Source organism: Pipistrellus hanaki (genome assembly GCF_964339955.1).
Source record: "Pipistrellus hanaki genome assembly, chromosome: 15".
Lineage (NCBI taxonomy): Eukaryota > Metazoa > Chordata > Mammalia > Chiroptera > Vespertilionidae > Pipistrellus > Pipistrellus hanaki.
In genome coordinates this window covers 45238530-45261529 of record NC_140517.1, presented here as the reverse complement: position 1 = coordinate 45261529, position 23000 = coordinate 45238530, and the positions used below count along the sequence as shown (strand labels likewise).

At 57.3% G+C, this 23000-nt stretch overlaps 1 protein-coding gene and 1 long non-coding RNA gene across 2 annotated transcripts in view; both read right to left on the bottom strand.

The window, feature by feature from the left end:
- Nucleotides 1-23000, bottom strand: part of LOC311633534 — a 176790-nt gene that overhangs the window by 117924 nt on the left and 35866 nt on the right. The gene's annotated exons all lie outside the window — the stretch shown is intronic.
- LOC311633815 (binder of sperm protein homolog 1-like) lies at nucleotides 6217-15361 on the bottom strand (the record flags this gene model as incomplete). The annotated part of the gene is made up of 4 exons (XM_084906840.1): nucleotides 6217-6356; nucleotides 8443-8574; nucleotides 11150-11251; nucleotides 15292-15361. 4 exons carry the CDS (start codon nucleotides 15359-15361, stop codon nucleotides 6217-6219), a joined length of 444 nt encoding a protein of 147 aa, XP_084762966.1.

Sequence of the window (23000 nt, the reverse complement as noted above, 5' to 3'; positions counted from 1 at the left end):
CTCCTCCCCCCTCCTCCCCCCTCCCCCCCCCTCCCCCCCTCCCCCTCCCCCCCCTCCCCCCCTCCCCCCCCTCCCCCCCTCCCCCCCCTCCCCCTCCTCCCCCCTCCCCCCCCTCCCCCCTCCCCCCCCTCCCCCCCCCCTCCCCCCCTCCCCCGCCTCCCCCCCTCCCCCCCTCCCCCCCTCCCCCCCTCCCCCCCTCCCCCCCCCTCCCCCCCCTCCCCCCCTCCCCCGCCTCCCCCCCCCCTCCCCCCCCTCCCCCCCTCCCCCCCTCCCCCCCCTCCCCCCCCTCCCCCCTCCTCCCCCCTCCTCCCCCCTCCTCCCCCCTCCTCCTCCCCGCGCCTCCCCTCTCCTCCGGGCCTCAGGATGGGGTGGGCAGGTTTGGGGAGGGTAAATGATTTCCCAAAGACAGGTAGAAAGGGCTCAGAAAGGGGATGCCGCCTCACCAGGACTTTGTTCGCAGAGTTTGTGAAGATGATGTCCCGCTGAGGAGGCCCTGGGCGCGCCCGCCGCCCCCACCTGCAGACCGGGATGGAGCCAGAGGATGGGGATGCCCTGGGGGGGGGGGGGGCCTGTGACCTGGACTGAGGCCGGGGGTGGGGGTGGGGCTGTGGGTGGGGGTGAGGCCTGGGGTGGGGGTGGGGGTTGTGTGTGGGGGAATTACAGCTCCAGAACTGGGCTGAGGAGGAGGAATCTGGGAATGGGAATGGGAACGGGCCTGGGTCCAGTTGCCGCTCCCAACAATCCCGGCGATGAGCCCCACCTTTTAATGCCACCGAATCCCACCTCCCCGCCCCACGTCCCTGCCCCCTGCCCCCTGCCCGCCTCTTCCCCAGCCTCCTCTCCCTCCTCCTGTGCAGACCGGTCTGTCCTCCTCCCCTGTCTGCCTCCTCCATCCCGTTCCCTGGGCAACGGGGAGGCTGCCCACCACCGGCCAGCCCGGGGCCTGCGGTTTTTCTGGGGTGAGTGTGTGCAGTCTGCCTTACCCTCTGGCCTCTGGCCTCCTCGTCCTTGGCAAAGGGACTCCGGCCACAGAATTAAACCGCAGGTCAGACCATCCGGGTTTAGGCTAAGTGGATCCCAGGGAGTTAATCCCCCAGGAAATGTCATCAGGCAGAGAGAGGGGACAGCAGCCCCAGGGCCCAGGCCAGGAGCCCCGCCTCCGCCACGCCCTCTGCTGGCTGCTCAGGGAGAGCCTCCCAGGGGCTGGGCAGGGGCTCCAGGCTCCACCCCCGAACCCCCAACCCGCCACCCAGGTCCTGGCTGCAGAACCGGAACCGAGGCTTCTTCTTCCACCACCTCCTCCTCCTCTTCCTCCTCCTCCTCTTTTTTTTTATTTTATTTTTTTTATTTTTTTTTATTTTTTTTCAAATCAATCTTTATTGTTCATATTATTACAAAGGTTCCTCATTTCTTCCCCCCTCCACCAGGTTCCCACCCCACCCTCCGCCCCCTCCCCATCCCCCATTGTCCTCATCCATAGGTGCACAGTTTATGTTCAGTCTCTTCCTCCCTCCCTTTCCCCGATAGTAAATCCCTTTTCAGATAGTAAATCTGTTACTTAGCATTATCTCATATCAATAATACCTCCACATGCCCAATGATACACTTCACACAAAAGACATTTCCAAATAGGTCAACCAGCCTCATCCAGGCCCCACCCAAGGCACTTACAGATCAACACCCCAGCGCTATACTAACTCAACACATCCAGATCTAAGCCTTCATCACTTGATTCAGCAGACCCTCAAGTTCCCGCAAAAGTTTCCAGCCATGTCTGAGAGGCAGCCGTGGGCAGGTACAGGCGAGGAGCGAGCTGTTTCAGGCCTGGCTGCTCCGGGCCTGGCCTCTGTTGCTCTGGTTCGTTCCACAACCAGCTGCTCCGGGTCTGGTCACTGCCGCTCCCGACCTAGTTGCTCTGGACTTGGCTGTTGCTGCTACAGGCCTGGCCGTACCAGACCCGGCTGCTCCGGGCCTGGCCGCTCCCAGCCTGGCAGCTGCTGCTCCGGGCCTGGCCGCACAAGACCCGGATGCTCCGGGCCTGGCCGCTCCCAGCCTGGCAGTCGCTGCTCCGGGCCTGGCCGCACCAGACCCGGCTGCTTCGGGCCTGGACGCTCCCAGCCTGGCAGCTGCTGCTCCGGGCCTGGCCGCTCCCAGCCTGGCAGCCGCTGCTCCTGGCCTGGCCGCACCAGACCCGGCTGCTCCGGGCCTGGCCGCTCCCAGCCTGGCAGCCGCTGCTCCAGGCCTGGCCGCACCAGACCCGGCTGCTCCGGGCCTGGCCGCACCAGACCCGGCTGCTTCGGGCCTGGACGCTCCCAGCCTGGCAGCTGCTGCTCCGGGCCTGGCCGCTCCCAGCCTGGCAGCCGCTGCTCCTGGCCTGGCCGCACCAGACCCGGCTGCTCCGGGCCTGGCCGCTCCCAGCCTGGCAGCCGCTGCTCCAGGCCTGGCCGCACCAGACCCGGCTGCTCCGGGCCTGGCCGCTCCCAGCCTGGCCGCCGCTGCTCCGGGCCTGGCCGCACCAGACCCGGCTGCTCCGGGCCTGGCCGCTCCCAGCCTGGCAGCCGCTTCTCCAAGCCTGGCCACTCCCAGCCTGGCAGCCACTGCTCCGGGCCTGGCCGCACCAGACCCGGCTGCTCCGGGCCTGGCCGCTCCCAGCCTGGCAGCCGCTGCTCCTGGCCTGTCCGCACCAGACCCGGCTGCTCCGGGCCTGGCCGCTCCCAGCCTGGCAGCCGCTGCTCCTGGCCTGGCCGCACCAGACCCGGCTGCTCCGGGCCTGGCCGCTCCCAGCCTGGCAGCCGCTGCTCCTGGCCTGGCCGCACCAGACCCGGCTGCTCCGGGCCTGGCCGCTCCCAGCCTGGCAGCTGCTGCTCCGGGCCTGGCCGCTCCCAGCCTGGCAGCCGCTGCTCCAGGCCTGGCCGCACCAGACCCGGCTGCTCGACCCGGCTGCTCCGGGCCTGGCCACTCCCAGCCTGGCAGCCGCTGCTCCGGGCCTGGCCGCACCCGACCCGGCTGCTCCGAGCCTGGCCGCTCCCAGCCTGGCAGCCGCTGCTCCGGGCCTGGCCACACCAGACCCGGCTGCTCCGGACCTGGCTGCTCCCAGCCTGGCAGCTGCTGCTCCGGGCCTGGCCGCTCCCAGCCTGGCAGCCGCTGCTCCGGGCCTGGCCACACCAGACCCGGCTGCTCCGGACCTGGCTGCTCCCAGCCTGGCAGCTGCTGCTCTGGGCCTGGCCGCTCCTAGCCTGGCAGCCGCTGCTCCAGGCCTGGCCACACCAGACCCAGCTGCTCCGGGCCTGGCCGCTCCCAGCCTGGCCGCCGCTGCTCCGGGCCTGGCCGCACCCGACCCGGCTGCTCCGAGCCTGGCCGCTCCCAGCCTGGATTCTTCATGGTTGTCTACTGCTGTTCTGGGCCTGGCTGCTCCCAACCCGGCTGCTCTGGGCCGGGCTTCTCCGGGCCCAGCCACTCCGTGTCTGGGTGTTCCTGGACTGGCCACCCTGGGCTTGGCCGCCTCTGCCTCAGGCCTGGCTGCCACTGCCCCAGGTCTGGCTGCTCTAGTGCTGGCCGTTGATGCTCTTGTTCTGGCTCCTGCTGTTCTGGGGCCTGGCCACTGCTGCTCCGGGCCCAGCTGCCACTGCCTTGTGCCTGGCCACTCTAGGCCTGGTCGCCGCTGTTCCAACATTCTGTCCCTTTTTTCTCTTCTTTTTTTTTTCTTTTTTTAAAAAAAACAACAAAACGCATTTATGTTGCAATGTTGGCTGGTGCGTTGAGTTCTGACTTAGTCTTTGATTTTTCAAGATCTTCTTTGTATTCTTTCTTAAGTAATTTTACTATCATTTGCTCTCACTTGATTTCTTCACATTGAGAACTTCTTTGGTTTCTTCCTCCTTGTCCTGGGAGCTCAGCAGGTTGGCCTGTGGCACCCCTTTGTTCTCCGCGGGCTCCCGCGCTGCTCCAGCCTGTTGCCGGGGTCGGCGCCGCCCAGGAAGCAGCCCCCGTCCTTGGCTCCGTTGCCAGTGCTCAGCAGTCGAAGGCTCAGGGGCACCCCCCCCACTGGGGGCCCCGTCGCCCGGCTCCTTGCTGGCGCCCAGCTGGCCGGTGTCCGGCAGGGGCTCCTGCTCCTCGTGGCATTCCTCCAGTCTGGAGCTTTCTTTCTCCCTCCCACTAGGGGAGTCCAAGATCAGAGTCAACAGACTGTCCTCTGCGCACAGTGTGCACGACTCCGGGGGCTCGGCCTTTCGCCGCGCTCCCAGGACTCCACCTCGCAGCCCCGTCTCCCCCTGCCCGAGCCTGGGTCCCCAGGGACTGGCCCAGACCTGGAGTTCGGGGAGGTCTGGACTGAGGCTCAGAGCTGCCGCCGGAGGCTTTGTTTCTTCCGGCTAGGGTAATCCAGCATCAGAGTCAACATTCAGTCCTCTGCGCGCCATGTGCGCGCGACTCCAGGGGCCCCGCATTTCGCCGTCCCCCGGGATTGTCTCCCCCTGCCGGAGCCTGGGTCCCCAGGGTCTGGCACATAACTTGGGGCTCAGCGCTGCCGGTTCGGGGGTTCAGCCCAGGCTGGGGGTTCTATTTCCTTCCTGCTAGGGAACGCCAGGCAGCACCCAGCCCTCTCCTCCTCTCCGGCTGCGACCTCTCCGCGCGCGCGTGCGTGCGAGCGCGCAGCATGTCTCCGTACCTTAGGCTTTTTTTCAGCTCCTCTGATTTTCCTTCTGGTTTTCTCCCTCCTTCCTATTGTAGAGTTTTCAGTCAGTCGACTACCTGTAGCTCTGGGCAATGTCCACTCTACATTTTAGTTGTATTCCTTTGAAATTGTTGTGAGCTGCTGCGGCTAGGTGTATACCCGAGCAGCCATCTTGGATCCTCCTACTCCTCCTCCTCCTCTTCACCCTCCTCTCCCTCTTCCTCCCCCTCCTCCTCGTCTTCCTCCTCCTCCTTCTCCTCCTCTTCCTCCCCCCTCCTCTTCCTCCCCTCTTCCTCCCCCTCCTCCTCTTCCTCCCCCCTCCTCTCCCTCCTCCTCCTCCTCCTCCTCCTTCTCCTCCTCTTCCTCCCCCCTCCTCCTCTTCCTCCCCTCTTCCTCCCCCTCCTCCTCTTCTTCCTCCCCTCTTCCTCCCCCTCCTCCTCTTCCTCCCCCTCCTCCTCTTCCTCCCCCCCTCCTCTCCCTCCTCCTCCTCCTCCTCCTCTTCCTCCTCCTCCTCCTTCTCCTCCTCTTCCTCCCCCCTCCTCCTCTTCCTCCCCTCTTCCTCCCCCTCCTCCTCTTCCTCCCTACTCCTCCTCCTCCTCCTCCTCCTCCCCCCCCTCCTCCCCCCTCTCCCTGCCAGCAGGAGGCCCTCCCGTGCAGAGTGCAGCTCCGGGCTTCCTCCCTGTCCTGCTCACATCAGAAAAGCGAGGAGCATCCTTACAGACCCCACAGGATGCCTCCAGCCCCGGGTCACAGGTCACAGGCCTGGGTAACCGCACCTGGGCTCAGGCGGCATCTGCCACAACGGACGCACCCACCCGCAGGACACGAGCACAGCGGACACCTCCTGAGCTCCCACTGCTGTCTCTCTTCCTCTCCGTAAAAAAAAAAAAAAAAATCAATAAAAATTTTTTTTAAAAAAGAAAGAAAGAAAGAAAGACGTCTAGACAGGGAGGAGGCAGCTGATCAATGATTCTCTTTCCTAATCTCTCTCTCTGGGGTCAATCAAAAATGTATTCTTACAAAAAGAAAGAATTCTCCAGGCGGGCGATGCGTTTTCTAACAGCCTTTATTTGAGGGAGCAGTTTTAGATTCACAACAACGTGGAGCCACCTACCCCGAGTCCTCACGGCCTCCCTGGCCCCAGCCGTCAGCGCGCGCGCACACACACACACACACACACACACACTCACACACAGCCCAGGCTGGGGCCTGTGTGACCACCACGCCCTTCACACTCACTATCCCCCGTCCATGCACTGTCTGCAGGGCCGCCTTCCACACAGTGAGCGAGGACAGGCGCTGAGGTGGGAGAGAGGTTTCCGTGCGAAAAAGCCCCCCCAGCATCCAAACCCGAGTTCCTCACGGCCGGCCTCCTCCCGCCGCGCCTCCAGCGGGGTCCCGCCCCCCGCCCGCCCCCCGCACACACGGCGGCCCGCTCCCCAGGACGCCGGCTCCGCCTCCGGCAGGGTCCCGCCCCCCGCCCCCCCCCGCCCCCCGCCCCCCGCGCACACGGCGGCCCGCTCCCCAGGACGCCGGCGCCGCTCCTAGCAGAACTTCCAGACCTTCTCCTGGTTGAAGTTCTGGGTCAGGGAGCACCATTTCCGCCCGAACAGGCTGGCGTGGTCGGTGCACTCCCGGTAGACGGTGCGCCGGAACCAGAAGGGGAACACGCACTTGGCGAAGTCTGCGGAGAGGAGCCGGGGGGTGAGGAGTCCTGCTGTGCGGCGCCTCCGCTCCCCCCTGACGCCCACGCCACACACGCACACGCACACGCACACACGTGCACGAAAGCACACGCACGTGTCTACTCTTGCTCTACCCCCCTACACACACACTCACACACACACACTCACACACACACGTTCACACACACACTCACACACACACTCACACTCACACACACACTCACACTCACACACACACACATACTCACACACACGCTCACACACACACGCTCAAACACACACACATACCCACTCACACACGCTCACACAGTCACACACTCACATTCACACTCACACTCACACTCATACACTCACTCACACTCACACTATCACACACACATACCCACTCACACTCACACACACTCACACACACACACACTCACACATGCTCACACACACGCTCACACACACACTCACACACACACGCTCACACACGCTCACACACGCTCACACATGCTCACACACACACGCTCACACATGCTCACACACACACTCACACTCACTCACACACACTCACACTCACACACACACACACTCACACTCACTCACACACTCACACTCACACACACACACTCACTCACACACTCACACTCACACTCACACTCAGACTCACTCACACTCACACACTCACACACACACACTCACACACACACTCACACACTCACACTCACACACACACACTCACATTCACACTCACACTCACACTCATACTCACACTCACACAGTCACACACACATACCCACTCACTCACACACACACACACTCACACACTCACACGCTCACACACACACAGTCACACACACACATACACACACACACACACACTCACTCACTCACACTCACACTCACACTCTCACACACACTCACACACACTCACTCACTCACACTCACACTCACACTCTCACACACACTCACACACACTCACACTCACTCACACTCACACTCACTCACACTCACACACTCACACACACACACACTCACACACTCACTCACACTCACTCACACACACACTCACATTCACACTCACACTCACACTCATACTCACACTCACACAGTCACACACACACATACCCACTCACTCACACACACACACACTCACACACTCACACGCTCACACATGCTCACACACGCTCACACACACAGTCACACACACACATACACACACACACACACACACTCACTCACACTCACACACACACTCACACTCACACTCACACTCACTTGGCAGCAGTACTGGTGGTGGGTTGAGGTTCTGGTGCTGAAGGTGCTCGAAGCACTCATCTATCATTGTTTTTTTTCATTTTTTTGTTTTTTTTTTTAAATACATATTTTATTGTTTGTTTTTTACAGAGAAAGGGAGAGGGATAGAAAGTCAGAAACATCTATGAGAGAGAAACATCGACCAGTTGCCTCTTGCACACCCCCTACCGGAGATGTGCCCGCAACCAAGGTACATGCCCTTGACCGGAATCGAACCCGGGACCCTTGAGTCCGCAGGCCGACGTTCTATCCACTGAGCCAAACCGGCTTCGGCCACTCTTCTATCTTTGGTGCCATGTGGTTTTTGTGCCATCAGAGACCTACCTGCCCACAACTGGTTTTCACCATTTAATGGACTGTGCATCCCATTTTTTTTTGTTTTGTTTTGTTTTGTTAATCCTCATCCAATATTATTTTCCCAATGGTTTTTTTTAGAAAGAGTGGAAGGGGAGGTAGAGAGAGAGAGGACAGAGAGAGAGAGAGAGAGAGAGAGAGAGAGAGAGAGAGAGGAACTTTGATGTGAGAGAGACACATCAGCTGGTTGCCTCCCACAGGTGTCCCCATGGGGCCTTGAACCTACAACCCAAGTACGTACGTGCCCTGCACTGGAGTCGAACCCGCAGCCCTTCAGCCCACGGTCCACGCTCCCGCCACCGAGCCAAGCGGCTGCCGGGCCGTGCCTTCCACGTGTCGAGCCCGTGAAGGTCTCGGGGACCCGGCACTGGGCCCAGACGCCCCCCACACGCCCCCCAGACGCCCCAGGCCTTGCCCTGCTGGAGCACTCACCCTCCTCGGAGCAGTACTTCCAGGAGCCTTGGAAGTGGTGCGTCAGGGAGCACCACTTGTGCTTGGCCTGGAACCTGACGCAGTCGTAGAACACGCCGTTCTTGAAGTGGAACGGGAAGAAGCACTTGCCCTCTGGGGGAAGCACAGGCGCTGCCTCACGTCCGGGCGGCGGCTGGGAGGCGGCCATGCGCCTTTCCCCGGAGGCCGTCCCCCGGAGGGAGCCCTGCCCTCCTTCTATGGAGGCTCATCCCCCACCCAGCGGGCCTGGGCCTCCCCCCACGGCCTGCTCTGTCCTCTCACGCCCGCCCCTCTCCCCACACGGCCTGCTCTGTCCTCTCACGCCCGCCCCTCTCCCACACGGCCTGCTCTGTCCTCTCACGCCCGCCCCTCTCCCACACGGCCTGCTCTGTCCTCTCACGCCCGCCCCTCTCCCACACGGCCTGCTCTGACCTCTTACGCCCGCCCCTCTCCCCGCACGGCCTGCTCTGTCCTCTCACGCCCGCCCCTCTCCCACACGGCCTGCTCTGTCCTCTCACGCCCGCCCCTCTCCCCGCACGGCCTGCTCTGTCCTCTCACGCCCGCCCCTCTCCCCGCAAGGCCTGCTCTGTCCTCTCACGCCCGCCCCTCTCCCACACGGCCTGCTCTGTCCTCTCACGCCCGCCCCTCTCCCCGCACGGCCTGCTCTGTCCTCTCACGCCCGCCCCTCTCCCCACACGGCCTGCTCTGTCCTCTCACGCCCGCCCCTCTCCCCGCACGGCCTGCTCTGACCTCTTACGCCCGCCCCTCTCCCCGCACGGCCTGCTCTGTCCTCTCACGCCCGCCCCTCTCCCCGCACGGCCTGCTCTGTCCTCTCACGCCCGCCCCTCTCCCACACGGCCTGTTCTGTCCTCTCACGCCCGCCCCTCTCCCCACACGGCCTGCTCTGTCCTCTCACGCTCGCCCCTCTCCCCGCACGGCCTGCTCTGTCCTCTCACGCCCGCCCCGCCTCCCCAGCGCATCGGCAGCCGGGACATGTGGCTCAGCACTCGGCCCAGCTCCAGAAACTGACCCGAAGCTCAGAGACAGACATGGGGCCATTTATCCACTAAACAATTTCCCTTCTGTCTCCTTTCTTCAGCCTCTTCCATCTTCACACACACCGTGTACACACACACACACACACACACACACACACACGTGTACATACACACCGTGTACACACACACGTGCACACACACACCCGTGCACACAGACCCCCCCACACGTGTACACACACACACAGGTGCACACAGACACACACAATGTAGATAGGCTGGCTTGTATCTCTCTACACTTTTTTCCATGCCCATATGGATGTCTTAATCTGCCCATCTCTCTCTCTCTCTCTCTCTCTCTCTCTCTCTCTCTATATATATATATATATATATATATATAGGCCTAAGGAACCGTTGCGACTGAATAACCAGAATGACTGGAGTTTGACCAGCAGGCAGGCCGGCCAACCGTCCATGTCCCCTCCCCCTGGCCAGGCTGGCTGGACCCTCACCCATGAATTCATGCACCAGGCCTCTAATATATATATATATATATATATATATATATATATATATATATACACACACACACTGAGTGGCCAGATTTTAGGTGGCCGCCCTGTCCCCCACGGCTGCCACTGGTCGATCAACAGGGCGATCAGGCCCCTGCTTGCACCTGCCTTGGCCTGGCACCGCCCACTCACCTGATCCACCATCCCACCATGGTCCCACTCTTATTGGGGCCCATCGGGGCCAGCAGCCCCTCCACTGCTGCCCGCTGCCAGCACTGCATGGTCGATGCCTGCCGTGCTCTGCACCGCCCCCTGGTGTTCAGCGCACCTCATGGCGAGCAGTTGAACTCCCGGTGGAACAACTGCCCAAGGGGACAATTTGCATATTAGGCTTTTATGATATAGGACTAGCGGCCCGGTGCATGGAAAGTCATGCACTGGAGGGGGTGCCCCTCAGCCCGGCCTGCCCCCCTCACTGTCTGGGAGCCCTCAGGGGCAGGTGGCCACCTGCTTCCCTTCCTCCTCCCCCCCCACCTGCTTCCCTTCCTCCTCCCCCCCCACCTGCTTCCCTTCCTCCTCCCCCCCCACCTGCTTCCCTTCCTCCTCCCCCCCCACCTGCTTCCCTTCCTCCTCCCCCCCCACCTGCTTCCCTTCCTTCTCCCCCACCTGCTTCCCTTCCTTCTCCTCCACCTGCTTCCCTTCCTTCTCCTCCACCTGCTTCCCTTCCTTCTCCTCCACCTGCTTCCCTTCCTCCCCCCCCCCCCCCCCCCACCTGCCTGCTTCTCCGCAGCTTCGTTCCCTTCTGCAGCATTTGGCTTCTTTCAACTCTGTCTTGATATGCAAATTAACCACCATCTTGGTTAGATTAATTTGCATACTCGCCCTGATTGGCGGGTGGGCGTGGCTCGGGCATAGGGAAGGTGCGGTCAATTTGCACATTACCCTTTTATTAGGTAGGGTTTTGGGAAAGGAGAAAAAAAGAATTTATTGTTATTGTTAATCCTCAACCGAGGATATATTTTAAAATTACCTATCCATATTTTTTAGAGAGAGTGGAAAGGAGGGAGGGAAGGGGAGAGATAAACATCTGGAACCAGCGACCCTTCCCTGGGCAGGCCAACGCTCTAACCACTCACCCACACCAGCCGGGGCCCTTAGTGTAACAGTTGACGATCGACTTACTTTTGCTTTCTGTAAAGTAAGGCAGAGCTTCTGCAAAACAAAATTTGAAGCCGACGTTTATTTCGCCGCCATGTCTTCCCGCGAGGAGCGTGGCGCGGGAGCCTGTCCTTTAGAATCGCTGTATGCTCCTCAGGAGGATGGGATCATTTACGGCCCCTGCGTCCTCCACAGTTCCTGCAGACCGAATGCCGCGGCGGGTTTTGTCCCTGATGTAAAGTGGAATGCTTTCTTTTCCGTCCAGGTGTAGTGAGTTCTCACCAGCAAAGAGAAAAACTGTCGGCTGTGTGTGTTTGTCTTCTATCCGGCCACATAGCCGCGTTCTCCTGCTGAAACCGGCCCTCTTTCCCAGGGTCCCTCAGGATCTTTATGTTCACAATCATAAAATAATGCTGCCCATCGTTTCCTGTAGGCTTACAGGTGATTTCCTGTTTTGCAACATCACCGACGTTAGAACGCCCCATTTCTCCCCAGAGTCCCAAATATTGCTAACTAGCACTGGTCAGAGTGGACACCAGTGACCTCTGCACGTCCCTGGTTTCTGTTGGAATGACATTCAGGTTAAGAATGTTCCTTTTGCCGAAACTGGTTTGGTTCAGTGGATAGAGCACCGGTTTGCGGACTCAGAGGTCCCAGGTTCGATTCCCGTCAAGGGCATGTATCGATACTTTGGTTTCCGCCACATCCCCAGTGGGGGGTGTGCAAGAGGCAGCTGATCGATGATTCTCTCTCATCGATGTTTCTAACTCTCTATCCCTCTCTCTTCCTCTCTCTAATATATATATATATATATATATATATATATATATATATATATAATGTTCCTTTTAGCATGGTTGATAACAGCACAACAAATAGAAATCAATCCAAACATATTCATCACGTAAGGGAATGTTTAGGTAAACTAAAGCTTTATAACGTCATACGGGCAAAGAGGAGATATAAAACAGGCATGGAAATTATGTTCTACAGGACTATTTTTGCAAAGCGAAAATCACAGTATAAGGTTGTATGTAATGAAATATTTGATCCCTTGAACATATTAACAGTAAAGTGGATTGCTCTCTTCTTTTTCCTTAATGATTTTTAGCATAGCATGTACCTTCTTTAATAGTCAAGGACATGAAGTAGCAGTTTTTCATGAAATGTACGATTTCTTACCAGGAAAAGAAATATGGTATTCAACAACCTCACATGTTATGGCGAGATATCAAAAGAAACTGTACTCAAAGCGTTTTGAGCCCCTTACCTGGAGTTGTCAAATAATCTGAAAGACACAATTTAAACAGTTATTTCACTAGAGTTAGCCTTTGAAATAAAATTAATTTTACCAAATTATAGCCTAGTAACAATAATATATTTTTTTAAATTTTAAATATATTTTATTGATCTTTTACAGAGAGGAAGGGGGAGGGACAGAGAGTTAGAAACATTGATGAGAGAGACATCGATCAGCTGCCTTCTGCACACCCCCCACCGGGGATGTGCCCGCAACCAATGTACATGCCCCTGACCGGAATCGAACCTGGGACCTTTCCGTCCGCAGACCGACGCTCTATCCACTGAGCCAAACCGGTTTTGGCAAACAATAATATTTTAAAGGTGACCAGCGGCTATTTCTCTCTCTCCCTCTCCCTCTCCCTTTTCCTCTCATTAAAAGCAATGAAAACGTATCCCCAGGCGAGGATTATAGAAAGAAAGGAAAAGGAAGAAAATGCACTGTCTCAGAATCTTTTTTATTTTTTATTTTATTTTATTGATTTTTTACAGAGAGGAAGGGAGAGGGCTAGAGAGTTAGAAACACCGATGAGAGAGAAACATCGATCAGCTGCCTCCTGCCGGAGATGTGCCCGCAACCAAGACACATGCCCTTGACCGGAATCGAACCAGGGACCCTTCAGTCCACAGGCCGACGCTCTATCCACTGAGCCACACCGGTTTCGGCTGGCTGTCTCAGCACAAACCCCCGTTGTCCCTAGCGAGCTGAGTGGCTTCAGGAATGGGACTCGGCCCCTCTGTGGCCCGGATTCTCTCCTGTGAAACAAGGGCCGCGATGGCACTGCCTGGAGGGGGAGGGGGTGCATTAGCAGGAACAGATGCTTTGTGCACATAAACTCCGTAGAATAGAATAGCGTCCGGAACCAAGGAAGCCCTGAACCACCGAGGGCGGCTGTGGTTCCCGGCGAGGCTCTAACCATTGGGCTGTCCGCAGCAGCATCCCCGTCTCCGCCGCCCTCCCTTCCTCACCCCTGTCTGCCATTGCTCAGATTCAGGCTGGTCTGCGGGGAGGGCTTCGTGGAGTTTCTGATACGGAACACGATGTTTTCGGGTATTCGTGCGTGTGTGTGTGTGTGTGTGTGTGTGTGTGTGTGTGTTTCCATTTGTGTCGCCCGGATCCTACTGTCAGAGTTTCCTGCCTTTGGCGCTGCCGCTGGCCAAATGGAATCCCTTCCTCCAGGAAAGAAGCAGGAAGACGAGACGCCTGGGACAGAGGGGCGGCAGACGCACGGAGCCCCTCCGATGTGCCGGGCCGGCGCCGGGCGCACCGGACCGCGGTGACACACGTGCTCTCCCCGCCGTCCACAGACAGGAGAAGCGGCGTCCCCAAGGGGCGCTGAGCTCCGTGAGGTCACTGAGCGGATCGGCTGCTGAATTCCAGTCCCTCGGGGAGGAGATGAGCATCAGGTGATCTCACTCCTCTGTGCAGTCTGACGCACAAAATAAACTGACGGACAAAATGGGTCCAGAGCCTGGCCGGTGTGGCTCAGCGGACAGAGCGTCGGGCTGTGGACTCAAGGGTCCCAGGTTCGATTCCGGTCAAGGGCATGTGCCTTGGTTGGGGGCACATCCCCCGTAGGGGGTGTGCAAGAGGCAGCTGATGGATGATTCTCTCGCATCGACGTTTCTAACTCTCTAGCCCTCTCCCTTCCTCTCTGTAAAAAATCTATAAAATATGTATTTTTTAAAGTTATAAAGTCGTGCCAAAACCAGTTTGGCTCAGTGGATAGAGCGTTGGCCTGTGGACTGAAAGGTCCCGGGTTCGATTCCGGTCAAGGGCATGTACCTTGGTTGCCGGCACATCTCCAGTGGGGGTGTGTGCCAGAGGCAGCTGGTCGATGTTTCTCTCTCATCGACGTTTCTAACTCTCTATCCCTCTCAATTCCTCTCTGTGTAAAAATCAATAAAATATATTAAAAAAAATAAAGTTGTGCATGCAAGATCCAGGTCCTTTGCCATCCCATCAAAGAATGGCTTTCGAGGCTCTGGGCGACCCTCGCCACCTTCGTGGGAAGTGCATCCTGCACGGAGTCTCTCCCTCTGCGGTCACCCCGTCGTTGGTGAGGGCGACATGGTTTGGTAAAGGAACAAGGCAGGCCTCCCAACACGTCCTTTCCTTCCAGAGCCTCCACAGGAGGCACTGAACAGGGCCTGGGGTGGGGGAGACACCGCCACCAGGAGCGGGGCTTCTGTCGGTAGGATTTCCCAGCTGGCGTTCCCAGTCTTTCGTGTTTATTAGTTGAGCCCCCCCCCCTTTTATTATTAATTTCTTTATTGATTCGGGTATCCCATATTTGTCCTCCACCCCCCATCCCCATCCCCCACCCCACCCCCACGCATGCCCCCACCCTCCTATTGTCCTCGACCACTGGTTAGGCACATATGTGTGCACACAAGTCCTCTGGTTGATCTCTCCCTTTTATCCCCACCCTCCCTCTGAGGTCCAACAATCTGACCCATGGCTCCTTGTCTCTGGGTCTGTTCCTGTTCACCAGTCTCTGTTCACCATTTCCCCTCGATGAGTGAGATCATGTCCTACTTATAAGAACCGGAAAGGAGAGAAGCAGTCACCATTATGCTGAGAGGCATACGCATCGTCTGCAGTGAGCTTCTCTCTGGGCCACCAGTTCTTCTGAGACCCAGTTTCCGTGTCAAACGGCTCCTTACGTGCACACGTCAGCCGTGACATTTCAGTGCTGGGTGGCGGGCCCCTTTCATGTGTTGTTTTGTGTGAGAGCCCAGCAGTGGACCTTGTCTGTGAACGGGACAATGTGGAGAGCACCCCCTCCTTCTCAGAGCACAAGGCGTGAGGGTGAGCCTGGCCCTCCTCCCGGGCCCGGACCCACCCACCGTCCCAAACTCCTCACCATAATCGATACTGACAGCGCTGAGCAGCCCAAAGGCCCATGCCAGCAGGAGCCCCACAAGCAGCCCCATGCTCCTCCTCCGGCCCCAGGGCTGGGGCACCCAGCTCACCCTCAGGGTTTATAGCCACAGCCAGGCCTCCTCCTGGTCCCTCCTCCATGGTCCTCCCACTCCCCCTTTCTCCTCCTCCCCTCTCCCTGGCTGCACTGTCCCAGCTCCTCCTCCTCCCCTCCCCTTCCTACTACTCATCTCCTTCCTCCTCCTCCTCCTCCTCCTCCTCCTCCTCCTCCTCCTCCTCCTCCTCTATCTCTCTTTTCCTCCCACCCCCCTTCTGTCTCTGCTCTCTCCCCTTTTCCCCACCTCCTCCATCTCTTCTCCCTGCCCCTCCTCCTCCTTCTTCCTCCTCTTCCTTCCCCCTTTTCACCTTTCCTCTCTCTCTCTCTCTGCCCCAAGGCTACTCTGCATAAGAAGAAATACAGAGGGGTGGGGATACTTAAGATAATTGGCACTAAATAGAGGTGAGAGTGTCACCGCAATACATTCAATAAAAAGAACACAAGTTAATGTAGTCCAGGATTTGAAGAGTCCGGATGAGGAATTCCAGGTTATTGCCAAGACAACGATCTTCAAGGAACACACAGCCGTAGGCACGTCTGTGTTGGAGACCCAATGGGAGTCTGGAAGGCGGGGAAGTCCCTGGGAGGCTGGGGAGGCTGTGAAGGCTGGGGAGGCTGTGGAGGCTGGGGAGGCTGTGGAGGCTCCGGGGGGCTGTGGGGGACGGAGCCTCAGTGCGTGCACCCTGTGCCCCGCCCACGCTCGGCGATTCGCCTAAAGGGCTCAGGGCCTCGCAGTTCTCAGGAGTAAGTAAAGCAAGACACACAGTCACCGACGCCTCCCAGCTCTGGAAAGCAAGACTAATTGCAAATTCTGAAACACGCTGTCTTGTGTTATTTCTTTAAATTTATTTTATTGATATTTTTCTATAGAGAGGAAGAGAGAGGGATAGAGAGCTAGAAACATTCATAAGAGAGGAACATCGACCAGCTGCCTCCTGCACACCCCCCACTAGGGATGTGCCTGCAACCAAGGCACATGCCCTTGACCAGAATCGAACCTGGGACCTTTCAGTCCGTAGGCCGATGCCCTATCCACTGAGCCAAACTGGTCAGGGCTGTCTTGTATTATTTTTTTAAATATGCTTTTATTGATTTTAGAGAGGGAGCAGGAGAGAGAAACATCAATTGGTTGCCTCCCATACATAGCCCAATTGGGGATGGAACCCACAACTAGGGCATGAGTCCCAAGCAGGAGTCAAACCAGTGGCGACCTTCTGATGGACGGGATGATGCTCAGCCCACTGAGCCACATTGGCCAAGGCTACTGACATAATCTCTACCTCTAAAGTATATGAGATTCCCTTGCTGGTGGATCTAGAATGCAGATTCAGATTTAAAGGTGAATCTTAACATTATGAAATGAATTTAAAACATGACTTGTTAGCACTGCTGAGGTTTTGCATATTAAAAATGAAAACAGCCCTAGCCGGTTTGGCTCAGTGGATAGAGTGTCGGTCTGTGGACTCAAAGGTCCCAGGTTTGATTCTGGTCAAGGACATGTACCTTGGTTGTGAGCACATCCCCAGTAGGAGGTGTGCAGGAGGCAGCTGATCAATATTACTCTCATTGATGTTTCTAATTCTCTGTTCCTCTCCCTTCCTCTCTGTGAAGAATCAATAAAATATATATATTTATTGAAAAATAAAAACAGCCGAAACTTGTTTGGCTCAGTGGATAGATCGTCGGTCTGTGGACTCAAAGATCCCAGGTTTGATTCTGGTCAAGGACATGTACCTTGGTTGTGAGCACATCCCCAGTAGGAGGTGTGCAGGAGGCAGCTGATCAATATTACTCTCATTGATGTTTCTAATTCTCTGTTCCTCTCCCTTCCTCTCTGTGAAGAATCAATAAAATATATATATTTATTGAAAAATAAAAACAGCCGAAACTTGTTTGGCTCAGTGGATAGAGCGTCGGTCTGTGGACTCAAGGGTCCCAGGTTCGATTCCAGTCAGGGGCATGTACATTGGTTGCCGGCACATCCCCAGTGGGGGGTGTGCAGGAGGCAGCTGGTTGATGATTCTTTCTCATCGATGTTTCTAACTATCTATCCCTCTCCCTTCCTCTCTGTGAAAATCAATAAAATATATTTAAAACCAAAATTAAAATAAATAAAATAAAAACAGCTCAGTAATCTCAAAGAATATTGGTCAAAGCATTTGGGGATTCCAGGAAAGATGCTGAGAGAGGCCATTGGACTGTCTGGCCAAAAGTCCAGGTCACAGTTGGGGTGGCTCAGTGGTCAGCCCCCGCACAGGCCGTCCATGCACACATGACTGAGCTGATGGCCTGATGACTATGCAAGCGTGCAGGCTGGCGCCCCGTTCCCCGCCCCCGGGCCACCCCGTCCACGAGGGCCCCCCCGCCACCCGGTGACCAGTCACTCAAAACGTGCCCCCGGGCCACGGCTCGTCCTACACATAGGCCGGGGCCGGGCGGGAGGGCGGCCCCCCGCTGAGCCGGAGCCCGTGGGAGCAGAACCCCGACTGGGCCAGGAAGGAGCTCTCAGAGGTACAGCCCCGTTAGACACCCGGGGGGGGGGGGGGTGGCCAGGAGCCGGCCTGCGCCCCCACAGCAGGGCAGGGGGCCCGGGCAGCCTGTCCACCGGGGGAAGGTCACGGGTGCCACCCGGGCCGCGGGGCGGCTTCTGGCAGCCCCCTCCTTTCTGGAAAGCCGTCGGGAACATGTGCTGGTGGGTCATGAGATCCAACTCTGACCGTCTCAACATGCCAGCGGCACAAAAAATGATGGAGATGTTCCTTTTTTTATATTTTATTGATACTTTACAGAGAGGAAGAGAGAGGGAGAGAGAGCTAGAAACATCGATGAGAGAGAAACATCGACCAGCTGCCTCCTGCACACCCCCTACTGGGGATGTGCCCGCAACCAAGGTACATGCCCTTGACCGGAATCAAACCCGGGACCTTTTAGTCCGCAGGCCGACGCTCTATCCACTGAGCCAAACCGGTTTTGGCGATGTTCCTTTTTCAACCTCCATCTTCCTTAGAGCCCCAGGAGTGTCTTACGCCTCTTTTACGCCTAGGACAGCTGGAGCTCAGGTTTTAGGGCCTGAGAGCCACCTCAGCTGGCGGCCAGAGGCCTCCGGAGCTCTGAGAAGGAAGGGCCGAGAAGGTGGGGAGGCGGTCTTGGGACAGACGCTTAACTTTCTCTGTTAAGAAACTCGAAGGAGCCGGAGTCAGTCTGCACCTAAGGTTGGGGAAAGAGGTGGGGGAAAGGGCTGGAAAAACTGCCTGTGAACTTCTCTGTGGTTCTGAGTCTTGGCGCCCACCCGCTAAGGCAGCAGCCTTTTTTAAAAAATATATATTTTATTGATTTTGTACAGAGAGGAAAGGAGAGGGATAGAGAGTCAGAAACATCGATGAGAGAGAATCATGGATCAGCTGCCTCCTGCACACCCCCCACTGGGGATGTGCCCTCAACCAAGGTACATGCTCTTCGGTCCACAGGCCAACGCTCTATCCGGTCAGGGCTAAAATATATTTTTATTGTTGATTTCAGAGGGGAAGGGGGAGGGAGTGGGAGATAGAAGCATCAATGATAGGAGACAATCATTGATGGGCTGCTCCTGCACGCCCCCTACTGGGGATGGAGCCTGCAACTGCGGCATGTGCCCTGACCGGGAATCGAACCGTGACCTCCTGGTTCATAGACTGATGCTCAACCGCTGAGCCACACCGGCCGGCTGCTGTCATTTCCTCATTTGGCAGTCTAAGGGGAAGGAGGCCTGTGCCCCTGACTGAGTAGCCCCACTGCGTGTTTTGAAATTCTTGCGGCTCAGCGGCTGGACGTCGAGGCTCTGAGGTCAGGCCCAGGCCTGCTGTTCCGTGAAGGAGAAAGCTGAGACACAGAGGCCCTCCCCCAGTCCTGTCCAGCTCCCTGCAAAGGCAGCCCAGGTACATACATGCAAGTGTGTGTGCGCGTTTGCACATGTGTGTGCACGTGTGTGTGTGCGGGGCTCTTACTGTGAGGTTTGGTTTCAAACGTGGAGCCATTTGCTGCTGAGGAGCCGGACTCAGTGTTTGGTCTTTCTTTTTCTTTCTTCTTTATTATTCTGTTGTTCATCCTCACCTGAGGAAATGCTTCCACTGAATTTTGGAGAGTGGAAGGAGGAGGGACAGAGAGAGAGAAACACTGATGTGACAGACACATCAATTGGTTGTCTCCTGCCTGGAGCTGGGGATGGAGCCTGCAACCCAGGCACATGCCCTTGACTGGAATCAAACCCAGGACCCTCCAGTCTGCAGGCTGACACTCTAGCCACTGAGCCAAACCAGCGAGGGCTCTCTCTCTCTCTCTCTCTCTCTCTCTCTCTAATGAATCACCTTCTTCCTTTCAGCGCCTGTACTTTTATTTTTTTAATGTTTTTATTGATTTCAGAGGGGAAGGGAGAATGGGAGAAGATAGAAACATCCATGATGAGAGAGAATCATGGATTGGCTGCCTCCTTCCTGCACGCCCCACCCCCTGCCCCTGGGGATTCAGCCTGCAACCCGGGCATGTGCTCTGATGGAGACTGATCGGTGACCTCCTGGTTCCTGGGTCAACGCTCAACCCCTGAGCCACGCCGGCCAGGGGGGACTCAGTATTTCGGAGACACTCCCTCCAGTGACCTCACGCCCAGGAGCGCTGCCCCTCGCACAGTGGCTTCCACAGCTGGATTGTTCTCTCCACGTGACAAATGAGCACATGGAACATGGAGGTCAGAGAGCTGACGGGGCCCAGGGGCCGAGGTTGGTGAACTCTCTGAGGTGCAGCTTTGAAGCTGAGGCGAGGCGGGCAGGGGAGCGTGAAACTGGGAGGCCAAGGTGGGGAGCACTGGGCACCCCTGCCTCTCTCCTGCCCATCCGCAGCCCTTACCACCCCCCTCCCACGCCCTCTGCCGTCTGCAAAGGGCTTCTCAGCACCAATTGCGCTTCGAATAAGACCTTGAGGTGGCTTTAGGCTCCCTCCATGGATGACCGGGAGCCGCTCCCAGGCCTGACGGTGGTTGGGCTCCAGAGCCGCAGCCCCCTCTCTCGGAGCCCGGGCAGCACCGTGCCCGTGGCCGGTCCCAGCCCCGACGCCCCCGGCCGGGGACAGAGGGTCCTCCGGGCACTGGAACAGCCTCAGCCTCCGGGGAATGTTCCAGGCGTGGGCGGCCGGCTCTCCAGGCTCCCTTTACGGTTCACTCGCCTTTCTGAGCTGCCCCCGGAGTATTTTCTGTTCATGCCCACAGCGTGACCCCAGCGGGCTCATGAACGTTCCAGAACGTCAGTCCGTATCAGCTCCTCGCGTTTGCACAGAATCCTTTACGGCACAAGGAAGCGGGCCGAGCAGGCGGCACAGGTGGTCTGGGTGGGGGTGGGGGTGGGGGCATTGCGGGGCCGAGAGACGTGCAGGTGCAAAGGCCCTGGGGCTCAGCCAGCTCAGCTTGCACAGGAAACAGTGGAAAGGTTAGTGTAAGCCCTGGCCAGTTTGGCTCAGTGGACAGAGCGTCGGCCTGTGGACTGAGGGGTCCCATTCGATTCCGGTCAAGGGCACGTACCCTGGTTGCAGGCACAACCCTAGAAGGAGGTATATAGGAATGTAGGAGGCAGCTGATGGGTGTTTCTAACTCTCTCTCTCTCTCTCCCTTCCTCTCTGTAAAAAAATCAATAAAATATATTGAAAAGGAAAAGGAAAAGAAAGGAAAGGTTAGTGCAGCTGGGGCAGACCAAGGGAAGGGCCATGGTGTGGACGGTGGATTCTACTATGAACTTGACGGGGAGATTAGAATGAATGACGCCCCCTCTCCCCACTGTATCCCTCCAGTGGTTTCCAGCTGCACTGAGAATAGAAAGAAGGATCTGGCCCTGACCGGTTTGGCTCAGTGGATAGAGCATTGGCCTGTGGCGGAAGGGTCTCAGGTTTGATTCCGGTCAAGAGCATGTGCTTTGGTTGAGGGCGCATCCCCAGGTGGGAATGCGCGGGAGGCAGCCGATCGATGTTTCTCTCTCTCATCGATGCTTCTGACTCTCTGTCCCTTGTTGTGGAGCGAATGCGCGTAAACGACCCCTGGTGTCTGGACCAAATTAAAATGTAGGGAGCCTTTTAGTAACCGGCCGGCTGACTGCTCTCTCTCCTCGCAGCCCCGACCCTTTGTGTCCGACCGTATTTATACCCATTCACTGCCTCCTGTTTTTGCAGAGCAAACAACTTAAAACAATTTATTTTTATTTATTTATTTTTTTAAAGGAACACATAATTTTCCCAATTTTTTTTAAAAAAAATATTTTATTGATTTTTGTACAGAGTGGAAGGGAGAGAGATAGAGAATTCAAAACATCAATGAGAGAGAGTCATCGATCAGCTGCCTCTTGCACACCCCCTACTGGGGATATGCCTGCAACCAAGGTACATGCCCTTGACCGGAATCAAACCAGGGGCCCTTCAGTCCCCAAGCCGACGCTCCATCCATTGAGCCAAACAGGTCCCGGCAATTTAAAACAATTTAAACACAGTAGTTTTTCTTGGGTAAAGTCAGCATGTCATGTATAGGGTCCTGGCGCCTGGTGGGGTAACTGCCTCCCGTTATCAGGAAAGTTGACAGGGATCTGCCTTGTGAGGCTATCTTGTTAGTTGCAGCTGGGATTTATGGCCACGTCGACTAGGAGAGAGCATGCTCAGAAATCCCCACTCTCTAACGCCCTCTCCCTTCCTCTCTGTAAAAAAAATCAATAACATATATATTTTAAAAATTAAAAAAAAAAAGAAGGTTCTGCAGGTCTGACCCCTCCCACCTCACCAGGCCCCTCTCCAGCCTCTTTGCTCCCGGCCCCAGACACAGCAGCTGGACTTGTTCCTTGAGCACAACCAGCTCTTCCCCATGCTGGTCTCTGCCTGGAGGAGCCCCGCCCCCTCCACACTCCCAGCTCCTCTCAGGTCTGCTCCCAGTCCTCTTCCTCCTGGTCTTCGTTTACACATCCTCCTCCCAATCAGAAAGGGACTTCGCCCCGTTACTCCTTCCCGCAGCCCCTGTTCTCAGTCTGCATGGCAACGACCACAGCCAGGGGTTCCATGTTTGCCTCTGGCTCCTTCCGTTCCTGTCCGTGTCCCTCGCGCACAGCCCCGTGAAGGCAGGGACCGCGCCTGGCTCACACAGTGCTCTGGCCCAGTGGACGGCAAACTCATTTAGTCCACAGAGCCAACTGTCAACAGGACAACGACCGACATGTCTTTGGAGAGCCAGATGTTTTACACGTAAACTTCTTCAACACAGACTCGCCCAGGCCATGGTGTTTTGTGGAAGAGCCACACGCAAGGGGCCAAAGAGCCGCATGTGGCTCCTGTGCCGCGGTTTGCTGACCACTGCGCTAGACTCACCCTTGAGCCCTGCACCCCACCCGGTGTAAACGCTCCATAAACACCTGTGCCTGAATGAGAACGTGAAGACGTGCACCAAGAGAGGCCCAGCCAGCAGGGGGAGGACCGGGCAGGGCAGAGGCTGGGGCCGGGGGATCCGGAGGGGAACAGGTCAGCACTTTGGGGAGAGATGGTGAAAGCCTCCCATTTGGCGTTGGTCAGTAATTAAGGCCCTAACCGGTTTAGTTCAGTGG